General features: G+C 42.6%; 1 protein-coding gene across 2 annotated transcripts in view; it reads left to right on the top strand.

Moving 5' to 3' along the window:
* The window catches only part of MST1 (macrophage stimulating 1), a 1,288,434-nt gene that overhangs the window by 541,612 nt on the left and 722,895 nt on the right, over nt 1–23,927 (top strand). For both annotated transcript variants that reach the window (XM_069644177.1, XM_069644176.1), the window contains exon 9: nt 22,396–22,564. In XM_069644177.1, the coding sequence (XP_069500278.1) occupies nt 22,396–22,564 (169 nt within the window). The remainder of the gene's footprint in view (nt 1–22,395; nt 22,565–23,927) is intronic.

Here is a 23,927-nt window from a genome sequence, read left to right as displayed (position 1 = left end):
GGATTATGAGTCAGATCCACTTGTTCATTTGCATCCATTAGACATGGCTCTCCTTTCCCCTTCTGTTGTCTCAATCCTTTACATACCTCCAAAATTGAAGCCACTTCTCCTCTAGAAAGGTCAAAAGCCTAGCTTGCCACTGGGCACTTAACTCGGCCTCCTTATCAAGCCTTGACTGTACCGACCCTGCAACAGATTCCAAGAATATGAGCTTCGTATGAGTCATAGCCAGTAAAATAGATTGATCTTTTATGGTGTCATTTAAGGTTTTATAAACGGATTAACTGCCACAGTCAAGACTGCATTACCAAATTCGGGAGCTGGGTGTGGTCCATCCCGCCAGCCATTCCTGCTGTCTTCACTTGATTTAAATTTGCTTGCCCCCTGCCCACAGGGGATAAGCTCAGCCGCGAATCAGTAGAGTCTGTAGACGAGGGTAATGAATTTTGGAAAATTGAGGAACTTTGCACTTCATGAGGAGGGGATGTATTCAACACACAATTTTTTCTAATTCCATAGTGTTGCCATACTCCTTGAGCTCCTCTCTTGCCACCTGGGTTAGCAGATTAATTTCTACCACAGTTCCTTTGGACCTTAGAGGCCTTGTGGCCAGACCCTCCTCATTTACATTGAGCATTGGGGTTGAGCAGTTAGCACTTAAGCAGTCACTGAGCTTTTGCTGATGGGCTCTCGTAGAGTTCAGGTCGGCTATATCATTGGCTAGTCACGTCACCAGGATCAAGTGCTGATGTTCTAGGATTGATCCTGGTGGAAAGGAAAAGACAGAGGGTACTATGCCTTGTAGTATGCTTTCAGGATGCTGTAAAGTGGCATACTCCGGGGAGTCTGGGCGATTAAAAATTGCCTCTAGGTATACGTAATTGTTCTCCAGGACTGTACCTTCAACCGAGGACTCTTTCTTTTGCCTACTCTGCACCAGACTACTCCTATTCTCTGTGCATAATGTAGGGTTTGTGCCATACAGTGATAGAGATTGATCTTGTAGAGCATTAATAGAGATAGTAGCGCTCGCTTAGCGGGCCATCAGAGTCATGTCTGTGTGGAGGCTCATCGTTGTCTTATACTTACTAAGTGATCAAGATAAAGTCAGGGCTGATGGAGGGGCTATTGGCAGTGTATCTTGCTCCTCATACCTCCGCTCCAGATCCAACTGGCGATAGGATACCTGAGCCTCTATTGCCGACCCATCATACCATCGCCTCCGCTCTCATCACCACCATTTTGATTTATAGTTGCACATTTGAGCGGGTGATGAGACTGGAGGATGGCAGAATGTTGGCAATCTCCTCTCGGTGCATCACGTGGCACTGAGTGCAGGGACCAGTCGGCATCCTGTTTTCCCCACACCCGTAATGCCGATCTTGGCGTTAGTGATGAAGTTTAAGGTGGGTTGGTAGTAATTAATGAAGATATTATTGAAGGTATTATGATTTGGAGGAATGTCAAAAGTAGCGCGGCCAAGTGCCAAAAGCAAGCGTGTTTTACTATTTTGTTTATTTTTGGCACCTATATCACAGGCGATCCAGACAGATGTTGCAGCATGTGCAGCAGAGCTCCAATCGAAGTTGTTCCTTCAGCACACCTCGATTTTGTTAAGTGATAGTAATTTCAGCATGCTTGTGGGGCGCATTGGTTATAGCCGTATTATAGTCGGATAGCAGTCAGATAGCAGACAGCCGGAGCGGTTAAGCAGTGAGTGCGAAGGATTGAGGGATGAAAGTCAATACAAGCTATGCTATCTCGTAACTGTCTGCACATTGCTATTGCTCAGTACAAGCAGGGTTAGGCTTACTGGGCAAATAGGCTGATGGCCGTCAGTAGGGGCAGTATGATGGTGCTTTCACTGATGTAATCCAAACTTCTCCAGGCCCCGACAGACCACAAATGACCACTCTGCAACCACTCACTAACAATGCAGTGCTCTGCGCTGCAGTGCAGGTTAAGAGGCTTCACAGGACTGCTCGGGTGCGGGCTCATCCTCCAGCAAAGGATACAGTAAAGAGACTCCTGCCACGAATGACCACACAGCAACCACTCGCCAAGTGAGAGATTAGCTTTGAATATCTCATTCCTGACCCCATCAGGGCCAGACGTTATGGAAGATGTTAGCCTTTGAATTAAAAGTTCTATTTCCTCTGTCAAAGGTATACTTCCATTTAGGGATAGTTTGTCGAGTTATACCTTGACATTTGTTCTGACACTCACAAATAACATCCCAATATTTCTCTTGGAAATAATCTATGCAAACTTGTTCTGATAAACCTATTGATTCTTCAGTTGAGTAGCATCTTTACCATTCAGTTTGCCCCAAAGTGATCTTGCATGAGCATGTAAGATATCATCTAGTATCATCTGTCTTTTTTATGTACTTCTGCAGCTTATAGTTTTTAAGCCAAGACATGAATACCCCTTAAACGATTTCATTTTGGCCTTTTCACAAACTCTACTTATTATTGATTTATTTACTTTAGATCTTAGTACACGCTTCTTAATACTAATTTCTGTCATATAGATATTTTTGATTGTATATGAATATCTGTTTCGTTAATCAGGGATTTAAGCATTTCAATGTTCTTGGAAATTCTTTGGGAGAGCACACATGGTTTTTTTGTCTCATCGTCAATTGAGGTCCACCACTTTTCTATTATTTCATTTGTCTTTTATACAGTTACCACCAAAGTAGGACACTCTATCACCTGCCTCATTGATTATTAAATCAACACACTTTGTGAGTTCTACATTTTTGTATGGGCAAGGTTTAGTCATAGATACCGTTAGCATTGCATGGTCACTTCTTTTTGTTTTTGTGATCTCAAAAGAGCCCATGTTAGATGTGTCAATATTTGCCGCATATACATATCCGAGGGTGGATTCTGACGAAGCACCAAACCACGTGGGATGAGCTTTGCTGCCTTGATCAAACACTGCATTTACTTGGCAAAAGCCCCATCTCGCTAAAAAGTGGGCCCTTCTGATGCTATCCCTTTGCTTTTTGTTTTGACAGGACTATTTATATCAATTGAGAGGGACGATGTTTCCCCTTTTTGAAGCCCCTCTGTGTCAATCCGTGGACATACACAATTAAAATCACCTGCTACAACATTAAGACAGTTTTCCTCTCTGAAGGAGCTTCCTATCAATATAGTATCAATTTCTCCTATTACCTAATCTGGATTGGCCTTTATGGGATTATAGTGATGTTTGTTAGAAGGATGGCAGAAGTCGCACTTGTTCTGCTATCTTTGACCACAATAGCAAGTATCGTACCTGATTTTGTTTGGACATACCTAATAGTACAACCAACATCATTTTTTTACAGCTGTTAAAGTGCCCCCATTTTTAATCAGCTACCATAAGCCCATACAAAACCGGCATGGAGCGCAGCCAAGTCTCCTGTTAAATTAATATATTGTTATTTAGTAGTTCTTCAAACATTCCCCACCCAGAAAACAGTTATATCCATGTGTATTCCATGATAATAAGGTTAACTAATTACAGTCATGATCAGACTTAATTGGAAGGTATGCTTTTGAGGAGGGAAGTCAGCAGAGACAAGCTTGGTTGTTCCAGCTTGATGGTGACTTGCCTCGCTCCGTTTTCATCTTCCATACACTGCACCTGGAATTTATCTGGTGTGGCATTTGACTACTTATCTCCTTCTCCATCAGAACTATTCATATTTTCCTAACAGTCATAACCTCTCTTCAGTTGCTCGGTTTGACTGTTTAAAACAATGGAAAGGAACCTCAATTTTACCCATCTTTTTGCGGTCACATTTTTTATAGCACAGATATCTTTTGATGAGATTATTTTTATTTTCGGTACGACGTTCACAAGTGATAGATTTTTGTCCTGTTTAATGGAATATTTTCATCCTCTTTGCGAACTGTTTCCATTATAATACAAACAGTCTGTTTGTTCTTCTTCTCTTATTCTATTATCAAATTTGTCATGCTTCAATCCTAGATTCTCAGTCCCTTTCTAATCTTGCTGGTTGAAGTACTTCCTTTTGTCTCTTCTTTAACACTTCACTTATACTTCTCAATGTTGCTTTATCATGCTCTGACTCGTTACTTTCTATAATGCTAATTTCTTTTTCATTTTAGTCGACTTTCATCTCTGTACTCTCTTCGTCCATTTTGTTTAATGTAGTACAAAACCATCTTCTGTGTCTATTTTTCCTTTGCTGTCTTTTCTTCATGCAGTCAATTTAAAAAAAAAACATTTTTACTGTGATTTTGTGAAGTTTCCTTTGTTTCATTAATCTCTATACATGATTGTGTCAGAGATATATTCATCTGCGAGGTATCTTCTTTACTTTTAGGTACCTCATTCTTTATTAATGTATTACCATCTGACAAGTTATCACAATCACATAAGGCATCAAGTGATGTCTTGATGTTTGTGCAGAGATATTGCTTGCATTCACTGAATTCTATATCCCTCAGAGAAAGCTCCTCGAGCCTCTTCTTTTTCTGGATTCTTCATGTTTTTTTTTGTTTGTACGCTCAGATTTCTTTTTCGGGCAAACAACATTCACAATGCACCTATTGCTAATCGTCTCTAAGGCAATCTATGCACCTCTGTTAGTCTCTGGAATTGGGCACACTGCTTTGTTTTTATTATTAAGTTTGGACTTTTGCTTTTTAGTATTTGTATCACCGGTCTTTGATAACAACAAGAGTCTTAACTTTGTTAAAATGGTAGTGCTATTGCCCCCTTCGAATACCAGGGTGTCGTAGAGCCTAATAAAGGACTGCAGCACTAACGTTGAGTGCACCAAGCGGACCATCACAATCACTGCCTTGATGATTTTTTTGCAAGTTCACAGATTGGGAGAGTAGACTTGTTTGCAAGTATGTAGCTGATTAGATGTCATCTAATATTAATGTTCCATCACTCACTGAGCTAGATCTTGAGTCATCTAACTCGTCAGTGACTTCAGGTTGAGGATCAAACATACGGGGTGAAATACTTGCTCTTGTAGCTGGACTTTCGGATTCTTGTATTTCTTGTTCTAAACTTGTGCAAACGTCCATAATGGAGATACTAGCACACCTTTCTGCGTCTAGTAACACTGGACTTGAAATGTCAAAACTTTCATTTGTGTCATTTCCAACATTTTCGAAAGACACTTTTATGTGAGTTTTTGTTGTTTGGACTTCTTGACTATAAGACGTATTTTGCACTTGAGGGGGAAAAAACATTTTTTTTCTTGTGAGATCATAGTTTACCCAGCACACATATTGAACCTTCCTTAATTTTCCATTGTTTCACCACTTCTCAGGTTGTATCTCTTTTTCCCCCCACATATTGAGAGACTTTACAATCAGCAAGTTTTTCTTTTCTCTTTAAAGAGGAACGTGATGGCTGTTAATTAACTTGGCTGATTGAAGGGAGATGTCCTACACACAAGCAATTAGTTCTCAAATCTACGATGGGTGTCTAGTACCTTCCTTTGGATAGCGAGGCTACGCACTTCAACACAAAACAATTATTTAAGCTTCGTTTCGCAGCAGATTGCACTCTGTGCTTTGCCCACAGACAATTTTATTATCCATTGTTTAAAGAGTAAAAAAGACTTTGGGTGTATAGTATCTTCTAAATCAACGAGACTACCCACTGCAACACGAAACAAGTGTTTAAACTTAATTCCGTCCTAGATTGCACTCCTCGTTTCTAGCTTCTAACCAGTTCTGTTGTCTGTCGTTCAAACACTAAAGAGACCTTTCACTCTTGAAATCAGACAGTTATGTGATTCCACTTACGGTTTTCGCGGTTTTTAGTGTTTCATGATATCAGCCGCTATGTTCAGAGTTATGTCGGCAACTCACCCAACTCAGAAAATACGACCAAAACACTCGCAGCACTCCACTTTGCTTCTGGAGCACAGTATGTATCTGGATCTGCCTCCTGCAATGAAGGGACACAGGAGAAAAACTTTGAAGCAGGCAAATAGCATCCCAACACGGCCAACACACTCACAGCAATCCACTGCGCTTCGCGTCTGGGGCACAATATGTATCGGGATTCGCCTCCTGCAATGGATGGACACAGGAGAAAGATTTGCTGAAGCAGGCAAATAGCGTCTCACCACGGCCAACACACTTGCAGCACTCTGCTGTGCTTCACTTCTGGGGCACAATATGCATCAGGATCCAGGGCTGAGCCTTCTTAGTCACCTTCCCTGTAAACCTGGTTCGGCTTGAAGTGGATACTGCTGCAGTCACGGCTATCGTTTCATATCTAGAACTAGATAATGAGTACAAAATAAGTACATTCGCAGACAAGCAACTTTCATAACATTGACTCTGGCAAGGAAGGGAGATGACAATCGTGACTGTTTTTTTAACTTGAGCTTCCTCATCTATGATGGACTCCTATAACCGTACATCGATCTGGAGGAGGGAGGAGAGCAAAAGGACACCACCTAGACCAGAAAACTAGAAGACTTCCCTACTGAAGCAGGTGTATTGCCCCAAAAGGGAATCTGAGCTGCAATGATTGGCAAACCTGTGCAGAGACCCCATGTAGCCACTTGGCAGATGTACAAGACAGGAACTCCCTTCTGCAAAGCACAGTTGCCAGCCAAACCTCTGGTAGAATGAGCTCTGACGATTTCAGGGACATCCTTCCCTGCCAGATTGTACCATTCCCAGATGCAGATGATGATCCACCTTGACAGATTCTGTTCGGTTGCAGCCCTGCCAGCAAGGGCATCAGCATAACCCGCAAAAAGCTGGTAATCTTTCCTGATCTCACTCATCTGAGCGATGTAGTAGATGAGGGCCTGCACTGGGTCCAGCTGATTAAATAGCTCCTCTGCACTGGAAGTGTGGAGCTGAGGAAAAAAACACTGGAAGATGAATCTTCTGAAAGTATGAGGTAGGATGGTCTCACTCTCAACATCACCTTATCTTTGGAGAAAACCAAATAGGGAGGTTTAACAGACAAAGTCTGAAGCTCACTCACCCGTCTCATGGAAGTGATGGTAAATGGGAAAATCACCTTAAGGGTGATCAACCTAAGAGAAATGTGATGCAGGGGCTCAAACAGAGCGCACATAAGAAATGTTACCACTAAATTCAGATCCCACGGCGGAACAATAAACTGGGGTGGAGGAAACTGATTGCACAATCTCTGTAAAACCTTCATAACAGTGGGGATTGTGAAAATAAAATCTTGCTCAGGGTTCCCTTTAAAGACGGAAAGAGCGGCCAGGTACACCTTTACAAAGGGCCGGCTCATGGCTCCTCATCAGAGCTCCCACTTGAGAAATTCCAATTTGAAGTGTTTGCCTTCCTAGACTTCCTCTTCTGTGACATGTGCTGCTGCAAGTCTTGGTATACATCCCTTGCATTATTTTCAGCACGAAAGTCTTTAATGGTGGCGTCCAAGTACTCAGGTTTTTTCTTTTCAATTTCACGCATAGGTTGTACTGAGACTGCTTTAGCTGTTGATGATCAAAATCAGCCAGTCTCTAGTACTTATTCACAATGTAGCTCCAATCTTTTCTAAACTGCACATGGTCTGAAAAGATCTGTGCTTTTATTCGAATGATCATGCTGTTAGGTGCGGTTTGTGATCTGAGGTACAGTTAGCTTGGCTCTTATCAATCATTTCTGTAAACCCTCAAGCTCATTCCATATGTCACCAGCCTGTTGGGATGCCCACAATGATGGAGGTGGTTTCCAGTAGGCCTTCTACCAGCTCTTTAGCAAAGGCCAAAAAGTTAAAATCTGCTATGATGTCAGAATGTTGGAACAAGGCGGTCTTTGATAAATCAGAAATGATTCCCCCAGAAACTCCGACCTGGGACCCCTGTCTTGTGGCCAGGGAAAGGCAGACGCTTCCTGACCCTGCTGCTGATGCTCTGCAGGAGGAGCACATGGTTGGGGGAACAGGTTGAGAAGAACGGGGAAATCCTTTTTATAACTTCCCCAGAGATCCTACCCTTATGGCATACTGTAAAATCAAAGCAGTGGAGAAAGCTGATTTTTACATTGTCAACTCCAAGTCCCACAATTCCCAATGTACTGGTGTTCGGAAAGATTTCCATTTCATGTGTGATTTCCCTCCAGTTGTTTACCCGCCAAAGCACAGCCTTCTGCTGCACTCCCCTAGGCTTTTCACTCACTTTATTATGGGGACACTGGCATGCCCTTACAGACAGCGGTCAGTCAGTACTGGGAGACTTTGTTTCCCTTAGTCCTGGCCCATGTTGCAGCATTTCTGCAAGATGTTACAAGTGCACCATGTAACTTTCAGTATAGTGCACTTGGGTCTTCCTGTCATTTCTAAAGGCCCTAGATACTCTCAAAGAATTTTCTAGGAGAAGTGCAGGTGTGCCTTGGACAGGGCTGGTGGCAGCTTATCTTTTCATGTATTTTTACCCCTTTCCTGCCAGATAAACCACGTTTACCGCGTTTGGCACAAATAGGTGGCCTGACTCCCAAATGGCCATGCTACAAGGTTCAACTTCCATCTTGGCCATCTTGCCCCTTCAACTTCCGCAGGTCGAACTGACTTGGGTCAGTCCTTATTTGGGCATGCATTCTCCCGCGAAACACCAAGCTTTCACGGGCCTCTGCATGCCTTGTGTGTGTGCTTCCAGGATGTGGGCTGGACTGTCTGGTTCCAGTACACATCATGGGTGCCGGAGAGTCTGGTGTGCTGTGAATGCCTGGGACCACCGTGGTCCATGATTGTTCCACGAATGGTATACATGGATGTGAGCAGATCTTCAATTGGGTCCTCTTTGTTTTGGCGCAAAGGAGATTTTGGATAAGAGAAGGCTCTAAACACCCATGCCATGTCGATCTCTGGAGTTCTCACTGAACTAAGATTAGGATCCAAGTATCCTGAAACTAAGACGCTTAGTCGAGGAACCGCTGGTGACCAGCTGGAAGGTTTAGCACCCTGAGCCCGCTGTCGTCCTGCTGGACCCCCTCTGGCTCTGATCAAACTAAAAGGTCTGCAAAGGTGCTTCGACCCATTGGAATAGTGCGACCAACTATTCTCGGCACCTTCATCAAACCCTGCAAGTAAGCCTTCTCGGAAGAGTCCCTGGACCAACCAGTGGCCTGACCAGCTTATGATATATTTTATTTATATCTTATGCAGGACCTTTGCCCTGATACTGACAGTTTCAAGGAGACCCTTGAAACTTTGTACATCGCTAGCTCTGTGTTCACACACTCTCACACTGAATTTCGTACACTTGGCGTTCCCAGGTCTAGAGTAAAGAGAGAGTGCCTGACCCAGAGTGAACGTGGTTATCGTGATGCCCAGCCGTGGTAACTAACTTTGCAGGTGCACTGCTGCGGTGCCCCTCTTGATCCTGAAGACTGCTACAATGAAACTTCCCTGATCCATCCACCAGGAGCAGAGAAATTGCCACTGTCCCGTTAAGGGAATCAACACTGTAACTTTGTCACTGAAAGCCGCAGAATTGCTGCAGTTGAAGTTGCGACCGAATTGGACTCGACTGCTGAAGTTTGGTCCAGAGTGCGCCAGGGTTTAATGAGTAATTACAACCCTTACCGGTGGCCCCTAGTGCATCCATCCATTTTAACGTACAAGTTGCCCTTGAGGGCCACTCTCCTTTTCACAGATAGCCTGAGCTATCAAACTATTCCCAACTCTTGGAACCTGCTCTGCCCTGTTGGGGAGACCCTCCTCGAATAGTGGGAACCTATTCTGCATCACCTCACCTGCCTTCCTAAACTGCTACAGACCCTACAAAATACCCTGTTTCGCTCATTTGCACTACCGTGTGCGCCAGCATTGCAAGTACATTTGAGCACTAGCCTCATATCATCGTAGGGATTGGACTGCCTTTCAGTTAGGACTGTGATTTCTGCAGAATTGCCTGAAGACTTTTAGCAATACCTGCTTCCTTCCCTTTTCTAAGTTGTGGACCCATTTCATTTATTAACCTCTTAGGCCCCCTTGGTCTTGTATTATAGGTATTTAGTAGGATTGTGGTGGTTTAGAAGTGTTACTGTGATTATTACTGTGTGTTGAACCTCAAAGGCCTTGAATAAATGTATTTGTATTTTTTATATATATACACCCTACTGGGAGTGATTTGTAAGTATCCTTTTCTCTGTGTGCTCATTGAGGTCTTTCAGTCACCCTCACCCCTCCTGAGACCTAGTCTTGACCGCTGCCAATGCTACCTTGATTAATCTGGCTTATCCAGGAGTTTACCCTGTTCCAAGAAACTAGGTTGGCCTTCTGAAACTCTGCCCACCAGGTCAGAGTTCAGAAATCCATCTTAACAACTGGGACAAAGAAGAGGGCTGCAGAGGCACAAGACAGCAAACTGCAGCCTAATGGTGTTAATGACCCACACCTGAGGGAGGCATAAAAGGCACCCTCAGGTGCAGGCCATAGCAAAGAGTAGCAGCAGGAGGTGGAGTAGGCGTGTTTTCTTCACGTTGAAGCAGAATCTGGAGGAGAGTAGAGATGCCGGGACCATTGTTGTGTGTTGAGCAGTTGCCGCTTCTGAGAGGCTCTCTTCATCTGGGGACCTTGATTGCAGTGGTCCAAAGTGGGAAGCGTTGGATTTAGAAGCTTTCCCCCAGGAGACCAGAAGTGCAGAGGTCACACGTTGGGAAGCATACACTTTGGAGGTTTTCTCTGAAGTAAGGAGGCCCCAGATGGCAGGCGAGCACTGTAGAGCCTCCAGAGCAGAGAACGCTAATTTCTCGAACTGCGGGTGCCCACAGGCAAACTACGAGTAATCTGAGGGCGTCCTCACTTCTTTTCCCAATATATCCTTGTTAGGGAGAATTTTCAGTTTAGTGCTACATCCCTCCCACCTTAGAGTTCCCCCAGCCCTTTTGCTGAACTTTGTACTTTTACTTCTATGTGTTTTCTGATTTCTTTTGATTTTGGAGTGTAAATGTGAGAGAGAATCATTATCAGCATTTGGTTAATGTGGAAGTGGGGAAACAAGAGTGGCAAGAGGGCTGTCCTTCTGACGGAAGGTATTCAAAAGGAGTAGAGTATAACCTGCATTGTATGGGGCAATCACCAGGGCGTACCAACCAGCACCAATGTGTTTCTGGATTCCCTTGGAGTTTTGAAGGAAGAGACATTGCCAACTTGTTGGAAGCTAAAGTACTTGTATTTAATAGTTGTATTCAGTCCTGGCAGGAGGGTACACCAGAGCAGAGAACCTTGTAGTATTAGTAGGCCTGCTAGATGTGTGGACCAGGTGGAAGTCTTTGAAGTACTAAGGTGTGGATTCAAGTCTTGAAGAAGTGGCAGAACCACTGAGGTGTTTTTGTGAACTATTACAGAATCATCCTGACAAATTAATATTACTGAAGCAAGTGTTTTATGAACTGTTGCAGAATTATCCTGATAAAGACATTGTTGTTGATCCTAATGAACTATGAAAGTGTTTTTGGTTTATGAGAAGTAGCGTTGAGAGATTTCTTTTATCACAAGTGGTAAGAGGAAAACCTTGTTGACCATTTTTGAACTTTTGGTTGAATTCAAATTGCAACACACAACTGCATTGGAACATTTGTTTTGAAATTGGAACCAAAAGAACTCTGAGTTGGAACTTAATTACAAGACAGGATTTCCTTATCCTTTTGAAAATGTTGAATAGAATTCTGATTGTCCTATACGGACTGGAGGCTCTAGCATTGCGCACCCTAAGTTGGTTAAACAGACTGGAGGGGCATTTTGTGGCGTAGTGTGTTGGACTACCTAGATCGATGCCAATGGAGTACATATGCCTAGAATTAGGCTTGCTCTCTCTGACTGAAAAGACACTAAGAAGAGGAGTACTTTACATAAAATCTCTTATCCCCGCAGTGTCTGTAATAGTACCTCCCTCTGAACCTAGAGAGTGGTGATGTGCCACATATCTTAGAAACTGATAGAACAAGGAGACCTACAACCTCACTTGCAGTGTGAGGATTGCCAAACTCTCGACCATTCCACATATTGGTCAGAGAAAACGCAATGAATATTTGTTAGGGTATTATTACAATAAAGTGCAAGACTATTTTTTTTGAAACATACAAATCCACAAGTTAAAGAATTAAGATACCACAATCTCGGGGGACATGATTGTATTCTTCCTGGACCTGTGGACTCCTAACTGAAAACACATTTTCTAGTTATGAAAGAACTGAAAGACATAAATGTGACCGTATGTCATTCTGGCCACCTTCTTCGGGACAGTCTTCGACTCCATGAGTTTACCAGTGCCACTATATAAATCACAGTAAACTCATCAACTAATGAAAACAAAGGTTCTCCTTGCTGGCCGTTGCTAATTTCAACACAAACTAGGTTATGTACGTTATTTGCACCTGAATAATGTAAAAACACCCCTCTCTGTGTCTGTGAAAGTTTTATATCAACATCAGGAGTGCATCCTTCTCAGGATACAGTATTTAACGCTAACATGGCATACTCTCTTCAGACAGCGACTGCCCAGATATCTGTTACTGCTCATTAGGACCAACACTAGGTCCCACCTGCGATATACGGGGAAACAAGGTTTATGAAATCCAAAAACCATTGCCAGTTATGCCTCTCGTTGCCTATTTAAAACTGCCCAACACAGCAATATTTTCCTTTGTCAACGCATATGCATATGGACAGCAACCCAGGCCAGCAGCGTTGTATCTGGCTAAACACTTCTGGGCTACTTCTCGGCGAGTCACCTGATTTAGCGTGACACGCATAGCCTGCATGATCATTTAACTGCGATCAACAATGGACTAAACTCCTGCCCAGAAGTTCAGCCATTTTGGAAGGTCCCTGTAAATAAGTAAATTCACTGTATCTCCAAAAAAGCAGATAAATGAGCAGTTTCCACCTTAATTGCTGTAAAGATATTATTCCATTAGTATAGCAACATAGTAGTGGCGGATGCCGGCCCGAAACATATGCCGACCCTCTCCACAGCACTGACTAGCAGGGTAGCATAGCTGACATGGTGGTCGGTCAAAATACCGAAAATAAAATCTCGAACTGCAAAAATCTCGAATACAAAATCTCGAAAAAAAATATAGAATTATTTATTTATTTATTTACATGTGTTTTTGGGGTCAGGTAAGTAAAAAAAAAAAGGGTTAAAATAAAAAAAAAATAGAAAAAAAGGGTTGGGGGGGGGAACCCCCCCCCCATTTCGAGAAAAAAAGTCATTAAAAAAATTCGATATTTTTTTTTTTCGGCCTTTTGTTTTCGAGATTTTTGTTTTCGAGATTTTTGTTTTCGGTATTATCACTATAAACCAGCTGACATACACATATCCAATATAATTAAGTGCAGACTGCTAATGCTTGCCAACAGATGGTCTCATTCAGCCCCTCTGTCTCTGTATGGACCCTGAAAATCCATCCCTGCTCTCTTTTAAACAGGAGGGACTGCATATTGCCACCACAAATAGGACAAATAACCTTTGCCAGTACTGTGGTTGGGTCAGCGTTATTCACTTAAAATGGATAATACCTAGATTGCTATATTAAGACTCCTCCTGTATGGACTATTGAGAAGATACTTTGAAACTTAAAAAGAAAAGATAAATGACATTTGTTGGCAAGATATTAAAGCATGAGCTGGTCAAGAAATACTCTCCACTGCGTTAGCTAGTGAGACTGGCATGCCTGAATTCCCTGAGATAATCCCAGGCAGCACATTTGAGGATCCTTGGGAAATGAGCAAACCCATATTCGTATAGATCCTGGAAAGTCCTAGAAGATGTGGTAGGATCCCCTCTTTGCTATGTGCTGTGGTTGACCCCCAAAGATAGGTTCCTACCAGTTTATCATCTCCCAGCCGTAGCTAAGACTATGTCTCTGGGACAGTTTAGCCCTTAAATCATGCCTAAGATTTCTGATCCCTGCTACCCCAATATTTAGAAACTCACAATGTGCCCCTGCATATGGTTTTTGATGGATGTTTTAAAGGATGCTGCTAATTTCTACCTCGTTTGTTTATGGAAAGGAGTGCCAAGTCATTCAACTAGTCCAAGACGAGATTTTGTATTGGGGAAGTAGAACAGCTGAGATAGTTCACGCTCAGACACTGGCTATTACACAAATAAGTAAAACCCAAGGTAACAAGGCCCTTCACAGGATTCGAAAATTTGATTTTTCCCTAACGTCCATGACCAGCTTGATTTCCAGAATCTTCAAGATAATCGTGACTCCGGAGATCAGAATATGGGAGGCTTGCATTAGTGCATGGCATACAGATTTGGGGAGAGACATTTCCAATAAGCAATGGGAACAGATTTAACAATGGGCTCACAGTGTCTCTTATTGTGTTGAACATAAAGAACATCTCTATAGAATTATGTTTTAAATGGTATAGGTCATCAGACTTGATGAAACGACTAATAAAAGGGCAATCTGGTATGTGTGGGAGAGGAGGTGTGAAGGGGCAGATTCCTGTATACACATTTGGTCTAACTTCCACAACTGGTCCCTTCCTGGGAGAGGATTTGTAAAGGGGTAGCGGGAATCCCTAAAGCACAACTTCTGAGAGATCCCACAGTCTGCTTATTGTCTCAACTGATAGCAGGAGTATATCCTTTGCATCAAACATTGAGACCTCCATCAAAAAAGCACTGCTTGCAGCTGAGCTGCTCATTGTGAAAAAAAAGTGAGGCAATCACAGAGCTCACAGCCTGATATCAAAACATGTAGTTGCTCATACTGGATGCGAAAATAGCACATTGAGAGGCAAGGGGACCGCTTACTACCCAATATGTGGACTTTTTTTGGAATATGTGAAGACTCGCAACAAAGTATTTTACGTGCCCTACAAGCCGAGAGCTCTGAATTTGGGTATTTGAAACCAAGGGTGGGGGAGGGACTAAGTAGACTGGGATGTGTTCTAAAAGAGGAATGGTATCTATTTTGGGGAAAACCAAGATGTGATGGAAGCCTTTTATTTTCACTTTTGTTAATCAAGCAAATAACTGGCAGGAGTGGAAGCAGATCTTGTCCTTGTTTCTCCAATCCTACTGGCAAAAGTGTTTACTTAAGACTGCATACAGAAAAAAGAAACGGCTGTTGGTTTCTTCCATACAAATGTGTGTTGAAGGGATTATTTGAGAAAGTATAGGTCGCCTCAAAGTAATTCATATAGAGGTTTGCTTAATTAAGAGCACATGTCAGTTCATTGATGTCTCTTTTGCTTGCCCATTGAACTTTTTTTTATGAAAAGTGCTATTTTTAGGGTTTCAGTGATTAAATCCATATGCCCGTTACGTGATTTTTCTTTTCTATTAAGATTATTCTGATCGTATCTATAGTATCATGTTGATGTAATTTTATATGATTACTCCATATTATGGGCCTAATTCACAGAACGTTTTCCAATGGGGTTTTGCCATTATAAAATGCTTATGTGAATTGGGCCCTAAATGGCATAAGTATAGCCTGAAGGGAGTTGAATGGATGATCTTCAACTAAGTTAATATCACTGCATGAAGCCCGACGAAAACCTGCATGTTTTTGGCAAGTGGTTTTGCAAATGTGTTCTAAAGAAGACTGCACTCCGTTGCAGTGAGGTATCCTAATGGATTTATTTTATCTTGATGAATGTTGGGGACTGTAAAAAATACTGTTGTTCGTGGGTCTGCACAATTTAAGATTTCAAATTCTCCATCACTCAGGATGTTTCTTTAATTCCTGCTGAGTGTAAAATACTGGATTTCTAGCCTGACCTATTCTGTGGAGCTTTTTTACAATGTCCTGCGTAGTGTCCCTCCCCTTTAATATGGAGGACAGGTATCATCTCTTAATTCAATGTCTCCTTGGTTTAAATCTTAAATGTGTGTAACTTGTTATAGTTAGTAGAAAAAAATAATCTGTTTTGGAAAAGTTGCTTCTGTGTGGCTGTGCTTTCTTTGATATTTGCATAGCGCCTACTGCCGTTGTTATGGTTTTGAAATGCTGCGGGTTGGACGGCTCTTTGTAAGACTCTATTCTGTACAACATGGAAATAATAGAGCATTACATTGTATGCAAATAGTAATTAAAGTTAGATGACTATTCAATTATTAGCAGAGATGACTTGTTGAAAGCATTATATAAATCGTGCAGTGCATTGTGTTCAGGCACAGAGAGGACTGCTTTGTCAGTGACTGTGTCAGCTGGACCGAATTCTTCGTGGGACTCACCTGTATTCTATGGGTTGCAGTGCAAGAGGGGGAATGGGTATTCTAGTCTATCAACCCCTAGGGCAACTGTTTAAAGTTTAGGGCTCTGCTGTACTTTACATGCAGAGCACATGCACACCGAATAACACGTAGTTAAGGAAAAACAACCTGCAGCCCTGCACTCCCACCACTGCCTTCTTGCATATACAGGTGCCATTTCACTAGCTCACACCTCTTTATCTCCTTTCTTTCTCTTTCTCGGTTTCTTTCTGCCCCTCTTTCCCTCTCTTTCTCTTTCTTGCTCTGTCTCTCTCTCAGAGAACGGCATACTTGAATTTTTAGTCCACAGTCACTCATTTTGCTTAATTTAGCATGCTGGTCGGCAGGTTGAGCAATGCCTTAAAGCACACTCTGCCATGCTCGGGTGCTGTGCTCCGTGCCCTGCTGAGAATTCTGCCTGTCAGCCTGTTATTGGCAGGGCCTGTCATTCTGCCCAGCGGTCTACCTTGCTGTATCCCTCAAACTCTTCTCACACAGTCTGCAGTCAAAATTCACCCTCCACCACCAACAACGGACATCAGGTTTTGATGTGGCACTCAGGCGTCGGATCTGTAATGCTGCAGGGGATTCTTCATGATGAACTGCAGAGTCGAAAAAGATGGAGGGAGGGATGCAGATTCCTCAAAAATGCACTGCACCCTGACGTGATTTTCTTTCTCCTTTTAGAACATTTTTGTTAAAATGTCAGGAGTTGATGTCATTGTACCATCTGGAGAGATAGATGTAGCAGCAGGGACGTCATTTCACCAAAATTCCAGGGTACCGGAAGTGCCATCACACAACCCATGACTCATGCCATTTTACCCCACCCCAAAGTGATATCACGGGAAGCAATGGAACACAACTTTTCACGCCTTCACAGAACAGGAAGTGGCAGCACATATCATTGTTCCTAAGTAAACAACAAAAAATATGGTTACGATATCACTATAATGTGATAGTCATTTCATACATGAATGCATCACCATATGTATCGTTAATATCGGTGTGTGTATAGGCCCATATTACCAAATTAATGTGAACGCAAGCAGACGTCCAATGCCAAATGATAATGATGTGTTAGCACTTTGTTAGCACTTACGGTTAAGCGTATTATATAGAGCAAATATACACCCATCCTGTGTTGGTACTCCTTTATCGACCTCATAAGGATGAAAGGCTGAATTGAAGTGTTTAAGAACAGACTTAAATCAGTGACTCAACCCCTGAAGTGTGGCTGAAATAAACCTTTAATGAGTCTAGCAATTATTGTATAAAATTCCAGAAAGACAAATTATTTGTTATTCCTAGTCTTTCTTATTTAGGGTCACTGTTCAAAGATTTACAATTGTGTAAACCCCTGTTTTTTAAGAGGCCTGAACAAAACAAGAAAGCCAGCCACTCCAGAAACAATGAGCCACATGGCGCTGGCCACAGCAGGAGTTTATATAAAACACAAAAAAAAAAACATTTTTTTTTTAGGGGTAGCAAGGAAGACCTTGGTGTCGCAGCTGCGACCCCTAGCATCCCCCAAATGACTACAGTAGCAGCATCTTTTCTATTTTCGATATTATCAGAACAGTATGTTTAATCTGCTTTTCTGAAGGTATTTCATTTAAATTTGAGATGGCCTTGGTATTTGTGTGAGAAAAAAAGACTCAAATTTATTAAGGACTAATTTCCATGTATTGGTAAAAGGGATATAATTTGGGTAAAATGGTTGCTGTATTTTCTTGTCATTGTCTAAAAGGTATGGGTGCCCCTGGTTTTTATATCCACATACATGTTCGATTGGTCTGCCTCTTTGTGCTTCCCTTCCTAAAAAATAAAAACAAAAGGTTGCTGCTGTATTTACTTGATTGATTCTGATCTGATGGTCATGCCTCTTCCTCTTCAGAAGAACTGCTGGCAATGAAGCATAAGAAAGTAACCCATTTCCGATCTTTACATCCTGCGAGTACTTCCTTACAAATGTGATCCTTCCGCCCATGTGACTCAATGGGAGCCGTCATTTTTACCATAGAATCCAATGGCAGGAAAGTCTTGCACATCCGCGGGAATAAAGAGAACACACCATAACATTAGGCTACCAACTGCAAACAGGCACACAGATACCTAAACTAGTTTTATTTGATATTTTAGACAGCGCCCAGTAAAAGGTGGGCAATCGGTGCATGCATTATGAAGCAACAGTCTCTGCTATACTTTGGACAAAATAATACCGTATTACACGTTTTTGGCAGCTCAATGTGAATGCATGGATTGGAATTCTGGAGTCGCACATTTATTTTCCGCTGGAAATCTGACTAAAAGGTGAACTAATTAAATCTAGTAACACGTTATGTCTAGTAACTCGTGCCTACTCTTTACTTTTTGAGTGTTGACCATTCGTTAATATCAGTCATTTATTTGCAAATCAAAAGTGCTTTGGCAAGGTTAGGTCAAACCTAACTCAGACTACTTCTAATACGAAACAAGTATTCATGAAAACATTTAATGCCGTATAATGGCACTGCTGCTTGATTTATATGCCTCCGATGTTTTTAGGTACATCATACTCATCCTTTCTCAAATCCTAAAAGCCTTTGCCAACCATTTATAATCATAGAGAGACATTGTGTTACAAGTGTACAGTCAAATAATAGATTTTTTGAAAGAACACAAACTTTTAGACAACAGATTTTTAAAACGGTTGCTGAGGCAAATGACCCCTCGGCCACAACTAGGTCACAACCTGTAGAGAATTCTTCTCTAAAACCTAGCATGCATCATGGGCTCTATTCTCGTGGCCCACTGAGCACCTCTGTTGGGTGATTGCAATTCGTTTTTCAGGCCACTCATCTTTAACCACAGACACTTGTTTTCCCACACACCCCTCCCCAGCCCAACCCTGCCCCTGAGCGAATGATCCCCCACCCCTGGCCTAATCTGGGTGGGAAGATAGCACCAAGCGCCTGAAGTGGGCCCAATGAGCAGCACACATGTTGGAGAAGCCTGAGAGCTGCCTCCATGTCCAAGATGACATCTAACAAGGCGTCTTAAAAAGGCTTAGGCCAGCCCCCTCCCAAGCACTCAGTTACAGGTGATCCTAGCGAGCCCAGCTAATCTCATGAAGATGGGCTGCTGCCATACTAGATAGTCTCTGGTTCCTTTGTCCTTCTCCTTCCTCCTTTTCTGCGGATTGTACCTCATTGTGGGTTCTTCTTTCACTGCCTCCGCTTGTCCTTGCTGGCTCGACTGACTGTTCTTGTATAGGGCAATTTTCTATGTATTAGGGCTTCGTTCCTGGCAAATCCTTTAAGGTGGTGAAGTTTTTCTGGCTTGGAAATCGGATGGCTTCTGCTGCACCACCACAACCCATTTTTTGGATATCCTGGGTCACCTCCTGCCATTGCCCCTGTTGTATTGTAGGACCATGTCATGCTGGCTGCCCCTTCATACTCCTCTGATCTGGACCTTGGCCAGCCTCTTCAGTGTTACTGTTGCCATCTTCATGGATTCCGAGTATTCTGCCTCATCGGTCATCCACCCAGATTTCATATTTGTTGCTACTTCAATCATCTGGGTCATGGGTTCAAGTCACAGCTACTTGGAGTTCCCACCTACGGTTAACTAGACCTAAACCCGACAATCAAACTCAACTGTGCACCAGCCTGGACCTGATTCTTCCCTGGAGTCCTGTCCCTGTAGTTTTCATCTGCTGGGGTTGCGTAGATCCAGGGATAGTGGGGTTTTGAAGTTTCGGCTTCTACCAATAATGTTGTCTGAACAACAATCTTTCCCTTTGTCAACACAACACGTACTGCAACTTGAATGCATATGGACAGCAACCCAGGCCAGCGGCGTTGTGTGCTCCCTCTTCAACCATCCTACCTGGCCTGATGGTTTTCGAACCCTGGGCTGGAACTCTTCTTAGGTTTCCGCTCTGGTGTCTCCTCTGGCTGGATGCGTCTTCCGCTGCACTTGTGGGATGTTTTCCTGTAACCATAGCACATCGCTGGGATTTTGCCACATTGTTTCTATGGGAGAGCTTTTGGAATAAGGTTGAACTCCTTCAAACTGAAATGCTAAGGTTCTTACCTTAACTGAAATATTGTCCCTATTCCCCTACAAAGAGTTCTGTAGTTTTAAGAACAAAGACTGTAATTCTAGAAAGTACAAGTGACCTATTATAGTTTTTAATATAATAAAATCAATGCAGTTCACTCTGTACTATAGAAAGAGATTCTTAAAGTAACTGCTAGTGATTTATATTGTTTCTTCTGGTTTCTGAAGGTGAACTGGGGCCTATTCGGGCCCAGTACTGGAAATCTATTTCTATTGTCTGTTTTGATTTCTCTGTGTGCCAATTTCCTACAATGTTTTAATCCCTTTCTCTCCCTTATTTAGGAGTTAAATATAACTAGTTCTCAGCTATTAGGTTAGTCTGCTATGCTGTAAGAGGAGTACAATCAGTGTCCCATCTGTCATGTACTGAAAATGGACAAAGAAGCCACCAGGAACTCAAATTAGAGATACTTTATTTAGGGGTCTTGTACAGGATAGGAAAAATAAACAAACAATAAGGGATGGCTACTACATTTTAGGTGCCAGTCTGTCAATTCTCTTTCCCTCGCTCTTGTGCAGAGATCACTGCCCCTCACGCGTTGCAGGCTTTCCAGAGGTCCCCATACTCTGCCCAAAAATGGTGCCCCAAATGGAAATGTTGAAAAATGCAAACCAAAGCTCTTAGTTCTGGGTTTATGAGTTGCCCACACCCTTTTAGTATTCTCAGCCATGTCTAGATCTGGTATATATTCATGCTCTGCTGTGTTGCTTCCAGGAAGGATAAGTATAGGTGGAACTTCCCCACTAGCAGGCCATCCAGCTCTGGCTCTGGTGTGATAGTCGCAACGGAAAGATGGTTTTCTGGCGGTTGGTCAAGCAACAGAGGAGGGTAATCTCTTCTAGGAGGACCTGGATTGAAGTCTTTAATTTCTCCATGCCCGTTCCCCTCCATGCATTTATGGAAAGCTCCCTATCCCCACTTGTTACTCTTCCTACCTTGATAACATGCCTTTGGCTAACCAGGAGGGATCTATGTGATCACTGCGCCGCAGAAAATGTCTAAAAAAAAAAAGTGCTGACTACGAATACGGTGAAGCACATTAATAACAGATCACTTTTGCCTGCAGCCCCACACCTGCTTCTCCTCCCTACTTATCTTTTGGCAGCACACTTCTGTGTGTGGCAATGACTCCCCTCTATCCCTGCAGCATCACTTCTCTTCCACTAACGTGGGTCGGAAGTAGCACTGCAGTGTCCTTTTTTCCTATTTTGCTTGTCCCCACTAACCATGTAACGGAAGCGGGGGACATCCCTTCAACCCAGGATTTCTTTTGCTGCCGAATGCGTACTAATCAAGCATTGAGCATTTTTTGTCAGCAACCTCTTCCCTATGTTCCACTTCCTAATATAAATCAGAACCAGTCTCCACAGTCCTCATTTATTTATTTATTTATTTATTTATTTATTTATTTATTTTCTCGCCACCAAACCTCTCTAGAGTCCCAAACTTCTTCTTTTGATATGTGTCCCCTCCAACCTTCTCCTGGTGATAGTGCGGGTCCGACTACCTGTTTTTGTGGAGACTGACTGTAGATTGGCTAGTCTAGAGGGCGTAAAAGCAGTCCACATTAACCTGAAAGAGTGTGCCTTAGCTCAGGATGAGCCTATGTCAGCAAACAGCCATTGTGGCCATAGGATGGCCCAAATCAAAATGCCCAGAGGTGAAGGGCTTAAAAATGCATTATTACTCCAGTGGCTACATGTGTGGTAGAAATGGCTAAAACCATGTTGTGGCCAAAACTCATGCACAGCTGCCATCTCCCTGTGCCACACACAGAATGCTTTCATGTTTAGGGGAACCAGAATGTTAGGAAGTCAGGACTCCAATAGTTGAAATCTTCCTAAAAAGTTAGAGACTCATTGTTTTAATGTTACAGAACATATTTGTAGAGGTATGTCTGAAGAGGCCTACCCAGGGTAGATGGGCACAGAAAGACCGACTTGATAGGCAATGTAATATGTTCTGCTTGCAGTGCAGGTACTGGCATAGTGTTCTAAACAAACCATGCTGTCAAGTCATTTCCATATACATTTATATTTACTAAGTCCCCCCCCCTTTTTTATTTCTTACGGATTGTATGTAGAAATAAAGCAGCAGCTACAAAATGTGGAATTCACAGATGTGTGCTTTAAAGAGAAAGGTGAAGGCTACCGGGGGAAAGCAAACCATACCACAACTGGGATCGTCTGCCAGCGCTGGGACTCTCAAACCCCACACAAACACCACTTCGTACCAGAAACGTTTGGATGCAAGTAAGTTTTAATTCGTTTTATACAATATTAGGTTGCTTGATCACATATTTCATGTATATATGATGCACTTGGATCTGTATATTAATGTTGATGCTATGTTTCTGTACACTTAGCAGCTTTTTAATGCTGCAGATAACACTGGTATTCTCCACCTCCGCACTTTTTTTTTCAGTGGCGGCTGATACATTTTTGAAGTTTGAAAACATTTCCCTTGAATGTACTCAAGCGACAGCATAGCGGCAGATGCCTGAAACAATCAACAGTGACTCGGGGGAAGAGGGGTTGTAATATGAAGGGTGTGAGCTCACTTATGGGACCAGCCCAAATAAACCCCCTTCCCCTCTCTGGTTTGAACTTTATGCGACGCACGATGCACTCATTCTAGAAGAAACCCAATCGACATATGGTATACTTGCATTTATTGTGATAATGAGCCTGTAATATAAATGAACAGCACATTTAGTAAAATGGAAAGAATGCAAGTTATGAATCAAAAATACTTGGAGCACAAAGTCGTACATCCCTAGGTATTCTGGAACACCGTCCCATATAGGACCCACGCCAGCCTCGCGCCTGGCACCCCTTCCCTGGGACTGGCAATGCCCCTCACTGAAACCAGCACAGAGGTGTGGGATCTGACTGGCTAGGAACCTCTGCAACTGGAGCAGCTGTTAATTCCACGTGCTTCACAACAGCAAAGCCTGCGGACGAGTCCCTCACCATTAATGTGTGTATATACTTTTATTAGGTAGGCCTGTCGGAGTGATGCAAAGTGTTTCTTCTGGAATGCAGCTCATTAGCACCTGCCTTGGTCAGCGTGCCTTCAACTGTTATTCCTGTGCAATTCAGTGTCTGTTTACAATGAACAGTGAAGCTTCTTCTGAAAGTAGATTTTAGTGAATTCTAAAATACAAGTATTGAGATTAACCGTCTGTGAGCAACTTCATGAGAGCTCATGTTCTCTGTGATGAAAATAGTTAACTGTGCAAGGTATTTAAGCGCTACTAAGCTATAATGAAAAAACATAATCGTACAATAGCATTCATTACACTCTTCCAATAAGGGATCAGTCCTATTTCGTAATGCAGCAGACTATAGGCCTAATATGCAGTATGGTTAGCTCAGCGGATGTATGCACCTATGCATGTTTTTTGCTCATTACATTGCAGGGGTGTTCTCCCTCCGTCCCTCCCAGAGAAAAAATTTCAGCGAATGGGGTAAAATGGTGCCTTTTACAAGTACACTTTTAAAAAAAACTGGATAAAACGATAGTGTATAATCTGTTTTGCAGGGTAATACATGAAAACATACAAAAGATGTCGGGTCGCTAAAACTGCACAAGAGCATTTTCCAACATATTTTC

Source organism: Ambystoma mexicanum, chromosome 2p (genome assembly GCF_040938575.1).
Source record: "Ambystoma mexicanum isolate Mex_15411 chromosome 2p, UKY_AmexF1_1, whole genome shotgun sequence".
Taxonomy (NCBI): Eukaryota; Metazoa; Chordata; class Amphibia; order Caudata; family Ambystomatidae; genus Ambystoma; species Ambystoma mexicanum.
The sequence above is the reverse complement of the archived record's forward strand: the minus strand, read 5'-3'. Positions and strand labels throughout refer to the sequence as shown.